The sequence below is a fragment of the Arachis hypogaea genome, chromosome 6 (genome assembly GCF_003086295.3).
Source record: "Arachis hypogaea cultivar Tifrunner chromosome 6, arahy.Tifrunner.gnm2.J5K5, whole genome shotgun sequence".
Taxonomy (NCBI): Eukaryota; Viridiplantae; Streptophyta; class Magnoliopsida; order Fabales; family Fabaceae; genus Arachis; species Arachis hypogaea.
Genome location: NC_092041.1, coordinates 1,419,823 through 1,426,238, shown reverse-complemented (window position 1 = coordinate 1,426,238; position 6,416 = coordinate 1,419,823). Strand labels below are relative to the sequence as shown.

The following is a 6,416-nucleotide window of genomic DNA, read 5'->3' as shown; positions in this document are numbered from 1 at the left end:
TTTTGTCATTAATTTGAATTTGTATTCGTATTCGTAGAAACATGTCATCAATCCAAATAACAGTCTTGCTCTGCAAAGAAGCTGTAAATGCTTCAGACAATTTTGATGGCTGAAAGGGGTTTCCTAAAGGCTAAAGAAATTGAAGATAGAAAAGAAATACAATTGAGTTCATGAAAGTAGGTCATTTATGAGCCTACTAATCTACTCTAATGTTACCTATAGTTTTTACAATATAAAAACAAATTTTTCCACCATGTACATAAAAATGAAAGAAAGAACGAACGAACATCCCTGAAAATTCCTAGCTAACTAGAGCTCTGCCCTGATCCCGTTGCATGTTCAAGGTCTATAGAACGTGGACTAGAAGGATTCATCCTCCTGTCCCTGCTTAACAGCCTCTTCAATGATTTCAGTCTCCCTGTAATGGGAGATTTCATCTCATCTTCTTCTGCAAACCTGCTTGCAGAAGATGAAGTGATCTCGCTTGGTATATCAATCACCAACGATCCACCGCCATGATGATGAACTCTGTCACTGCTGCTAGCTGAAGATGACGAGGAGGAAGAAGTAGTAGTTTCCTCCAAAGAAGAACTCACTTGGGTCTGGTTCCCCCAAACGAAGACATTTGTGGGGAAAGCTGCATCAGAAGAAGATTCGGTGGCAGAGGTCACAGGGTTTCTGCAGAGGGGGCAAGTGGAATGGGATTGGAACCACATATCAATGCAATCCACGTGGAAGCCATGATTGCACTTTGGTAACAGCCTCGCCTTTTCTCCCTCTTCAACCTCCGAAAGGCAAACCGCACATTCCATACCTTCCTTGAAATCTTGCGGCTGGAAAACCAACACCGGCAGGGATCTCAGCACAGAAGGCTCAAGGCCTCTTCGGACACCGCCGGAGCTGGCCGGGTCTTGACCAGGAGCAAACACAAAGCGCCGCCGCCGCCTTCTGGGTTGGGGAATGTTGCTCTCTCCAATGCTCCACCAGAACCATTTGGCGTAGAGATGGAGGAACAGCACGAACACAACCACCATGAACAACACTATTACGGCCACCACCATGATCTTGCCCGTTAACTCAACCGCCGGAGACTCACCCAACTTGTCACTTGGCACCGACGAGTCACCCATCGCGACTTGCTGAAAGAGAACACGGAAAGTAGAGGTTTAAATTTAGCAGCTAGTTGCAGAGTCGATGGGAATGAGGGAAGGTTAGTTTGTTTATAACTTTTAATTTATATATATATATGCAGAGAGTGCAAAGAGAAGAGGAAGTTGGGTTTGGTTTTTGAATGAGAAGGTTTAGAAGGTTGAAAATGAAGTTTAAGGAAGAAGCGTACACGAGAGCGATCAACGCAAGTTGGAGGAAGAAGAAACAACCCTCCACAATGGACTTTGGACTTTGGACTTTTAAAACTAACGAATTACGCCATTCAAAGCTTAATTAATAAAAAACTAAACATCCAACATAAACCTTGAAAGAATTTCACTTGGTATTTTGGTTAAGTTAAAAACTTAAGAGCCAATTATCTTAATTATAGACCAATATTTTTAGTTAACAATTCAACATTTTTAATTTAATAGTTTAATAATATATTTTTAAATATTATTAACTAATTATTTATTAAAAACAGTAAATTATGCTCATCTTATAATGTTGTTGGTTTGTTATTTTAAAAGAATGTCTTTAATAAAATTTATTAAAAAATTATTAATCTAAAATACATACTAAAAATTGGTTAAAAACTACAAAAGTCTAATGTATTTGACAAATATAATTCTCAAAAACTTTAAAGTAATAAAAATAAAGTGAAAATTTATATGTATCTTTATATAAAGTTATTTGTTGAAAATTGTTAGATAATTTAATATGTTTGACTAAATTATTATTTAACATCTCTTAATTATTAACTTAGCCGTAAGTATTCATTTAAAAATAATGATCAAATTATATAATTTAGGGGTGTGCATGGGTCGGGTGAAACCGGGTTTGATGTTATCCAAACCCGACCCGAAATATATATCGGGCCTATTTATTAGACCCGAACCCGGCCCTAAGACCCAATGAAACCTATACATTTTTTGCCACGATTATATCGGATAAAAACCGGGTTATCATTACATTATCTTGATACCTTCTTATAAGCTAGTATGTGAAAATATTCAAATTTCCAAGGCTCCAACTATTATTTGACATGATAAAATTCACTTAGAAAAATAAGAACCGACTCTTCTCGAAAATTAAAGCATAATCATAATCTATACTAATATTGTATAATAACACCAAATATTTAAATCAATACAAATAACACAATATTATGCATTAGTCTAAAATCTTATGCATTTGAAACATAAAACATGAACTTATAGTCTTATAATAACTAATAACACAAAATATTAAGGTTTACAATACTTAAATTCCACATAAGAATAATTATCATCCGTCACTAATAACACAAAATATTAATTGTTTATGATGACCGGACAACCGGGCCGACTTCGGGTGACCCGAGTCATGGCCCGGACCCGACCCAAAATAATGATCGGGTCTATTTTTTAGACCCTTATCCTACCCTAAATCCGATGAAATCACACCAAATTAGATCCTAATGTGCAGATCCTAAAGTGCTTGGAGTCGGACCGAATCGGACCATGCACACTCCTAATATAATCTCAAAATTAGGGATTAATTTGAATGGTTGTTCTAACAGTAAATAGTGCTAAACTGCTAGTTGTTATAATCCTTAATTACTTATGCTATGTGATGCTGACCAAAATACCATAATATTAGAAGACGCCTTTAAAAGTTGAAAGTGAAGCCACCACTCAAGTCCCTTTTCCTGCCATCCATGCCTCCAGGAACTTTCATCTACTTCCATCCAATTGCGGTGCTTTGTCTTGTGTCGTGTTGACCGTGAATGTGAAATTATATAATATTATATGACTCGCATATTTCTTTCTTCTAACGATTTTTCCCTAAAACGCTCCAATTCAGATCATTCAACGTATCAACCACGTAGAAAACGAAATACAGACTAAAATATCATCTCTGTTTCTTTCCAGAAAAGAAGAACCATATCTTGGCACTGCAAGTGTAACTGTAACACAACACTAATAAATTCGATTATATGCACGCCAAGTTGGATTAGGCTCATGATTAATTAAGAGTTATTAGAGAATTATTTACTGTACTTGATATATAAATAGGTCTTCTACATTGTCGATTAAATCTAAAATAATCCATTTGTGAATTTAAAATAATTTCTCTCTCATGCCAAATGCTATTATAATAAAATAAATTAATCCAAATCCACGCTCCTGCCACAAAAAGGTTGTTAGCCTGACAGTGAAGTGAGGCGCAAAAGGGTTAAAACATTAGAAAAAATTGTGGGATAACAATTTTTAGTATTTTTTATTAATATTTGATTAATATAAATATTAAATTAATTTTAAAAAATATAAATATTAATTATATTAATTTATATGTATAAAATTGTAGTAAATATATGTGTAAATTATATATTTTTATATATAAAATATTTATAAATATAAGTATAAATTATTATTGATAATAAAAAATAATAATATTTATTAATTATATAACTTTATTTTTATACGAAATTAATTTAGGCGTGTTTATGAATCGGATAAAATCGGATTTGTCCTAATCTAAATTTGATCCTAAATATACATCGGATCTATTTTTTAGATCTTAATCCGGTCTTAAACCTGATGAAACTTAAATATTTTTGGACTATAACTATATCGGGTTCAAACCAGGTCTTTAAAAAGCTTTAACAATAATTTATAAAAAGACTTATTTATAATACACTTATTTATAAAAAAGAAACTTGTTACCGAAAAGTTGATATCCATACTTAAACTTGAATTTGTTCATAAATTCTAATTTAATACTTCTTTGATCTATTTTATAATTCAACGAATGTGATTAAAAATAAAATAATAAACTTATAATTAATATAATATAATATTAAAATTAAATTAAAAAATATATTTTTTTTTAATTTTTTTAAAATACACATAAATCGAATAAAATTAAGTTCACCTTAATATGATAACCAATTTTATTTTTAAAAGTTAAAATCTTTATCTAATTTTAAATTCGATAAAATCATATCAAATTAACCTCTAAAATATTTAAAACCAAATCAAATCTTTAAATTTGTCCGAACCATATGCACGTCTATATTAATCTACCAGAACTTTCATATGAAAAAGCACCGAAAAAGCAGTAGTTTTTAATTGGCTAATTAATTTGGTTATAGAAGTAGTGGGTGTGTTGTCCTGGATTATGGGATGAGGAGGAACTAGACCAATATGTGGGACAGCTTTTTTGGTCAGAGTTGTTGATGAGAAATCGGACCCAACGATTTCCTCTTTCAGTTTTTTCTGAGCAAATCGGAGGGTCCGTTTTGCATGGAGAGGAAACAAGGAAATCGGACCCTGCGACTTGTACATGCGGATAGTTTATTTTTATAATCCTTGAAGGTAATCGCATGGTCCGTTTTGTTTGTGAAGGAAAATTTGGTCCGCATGGTTACTACAAGTCCCTCGGTCTGATTTGCTTCTGACAAGTCCCTCGGTCCGATTTACTTATGACAAGTTCCTGAGTCTGATTTGTTTGTGAACTGACACCATACGTATGTAAAGCTCTCCTCCCCTCTATAATGCCGTCCAGCACCAACAATCCCTCCATAACTAAATTAATTTCTGTTTTTAATTTGTTTGGTTTTTTTTTTTCTCAAGCTAAAAAGAAAAGACGCCGAAAGAGAATCCTTTCACAATGAGCCATCATTTTCCCCACTACAGGTCAAAGCCTAAAAGGTAACCACAAACTTACTTGCCTAATTACCTTCATTCGGCTCCCCTATCCAAACTTTTTATTTTTAATATTGGAGTGGTAGTGATATTTTTTTAAAATATAGATTGTTAGGGTGTTATTTTAAATATGAAATTGTTTAATTAGAAAAGTAAAAATTGGACCGTTCGATTTATTAGAGGTACATAAATCAAATTGTCCGATTTATAAAGATATAAAAATTGAACCGTTCGATTTGTGAGAGGTACACAAATCGAACCGTTCAATTTATGTTAAAAAAATAAAAATTTTGAAATACAGAAATCAGACTCTCTAATTTATATACTTTTCACAATTTTAAAAAATAAAAAAATTACAATATTAAAATATATCACCACTTTTACATCTATAACAAAAAAAAGTTAGTCCCACTATTCTCTCCCTTCCCCAACCAAAAGCTTGGAGTAAATTTTCTGTTTCGTTTTTAAAAATTTTCAACCAAACCCCAAAAAAACTAAAAATTTTCAGCTTCATTTTATAATTAAGTGATACCAAGGCGGGACGTGGGTTACAAGGAGAGAAAGAAAAAAAGCAGTGGCGGAGTTTAAAAAAAAAACTAATACAAAATATATAATAATAAAATTAAATTAAAATTTGGTTACAAATATTTGTTAATCTTTTCATTTAATGAATGAGCTATTTTTTATTAACAACGGGGCTAGACGCACAAAAAGGAGAAAACTAACCAGAAATTATTTTTGGAGTGAACCGTTCCTACAGTATCAGTAAAGAAATGCAAGGAAATACAAGGTGGCAATGGAAAAAAGAAATGACAATCATAGCTTAAACTATGACCAAAAGATGCCAATTTATCGGCACAAGAGTTTGCTTCCCTGAATTCATGGTGAAGAGTCCAGCTGCTGAGTCTGTTGCATCTGATCTTTATTGCTGATACAAGAGTTCCTATCGAATGTAGGTTACCCAAATCCTGAGAACATAGTTGCACTGCTACCGCTGAATTAACTTCAATTTCAACATGGGAATGTCCCAAGTTAATGATTAGTTCAAGACCGAAGAGTATGCCCCAAAGCTCAGCTGCAGTCACAGTGCATGCACCCAAATTCGCACTATAGCAAGCTAAGAACTGACCATTGCTGTCTCTAAGGATACCACCACAAGCTGCTCTGCCATCCTTACGAACTGAGTCATCCGAATTCAGCTTGATAAAAGGAGGAGGAGGTGGCTGCCACTTAATGAGCTTCTCTACAAAAGTCCCCACTCTTCTCCTAGAGCGCATAGACTCAGAATGCGCCCTGTGATAGTCCTGAGCCATATACCAGGCTATTTCATGAATCTTGCTTTCATCTGGGACTCTATCATTGTCAAAGACAAAAGTGTTCCTTCGAAATCACAGAAAGTTTAAGGTACTAGTAAAGAGGAGGGGCCACGGAACCCCTTTGAAAGGAGATTGGAAAGATAAGTTCTCCATCAACCAAGGGATAAGAGGTTTGGTGAAGAAATTCTCCGCATCCAACCTGTCATCAATGCTCTTCCATGTTCTATATGCGACTGGACAGTCCCGCAAGACATGGAGCAAA

The 6,416-nt window shown here is 33.8% G+C and overlaps 1 protein-coding gene across 1 annotated transcript; it reads right to left on the bottom strand.

The window, feature by feature from the left end:
• On the bottom strand, window positions 1-1,412 carry LOC112695212 (RING-H2 finger protein ATL3). The gene has a single exon (XM_025747467.3). The coding sequence runs from the start codon at window positions 1,128-1,130 to the stop codon at window positions 306-308; it is 825 nt and encodes a 274-aa protein (XP_025603252.1). The 5' UTR covers window positions 1,131-1,412; the 3' UTR covers window positions 1-305.
• Window positions 1,413-6,416: the final 5,004 nt, after the last annotated feature.

Bases quoted from the DNA above. Each gene is read 5' to 3' on its own strand.
- LOC112695212 (XM_025747467.3), bottom strand. From the start codon at position 1,130: ATGGGTGACTCGTCGGTGCCAAGTGACAAGTTGGGTGAGTCTCCGGCG.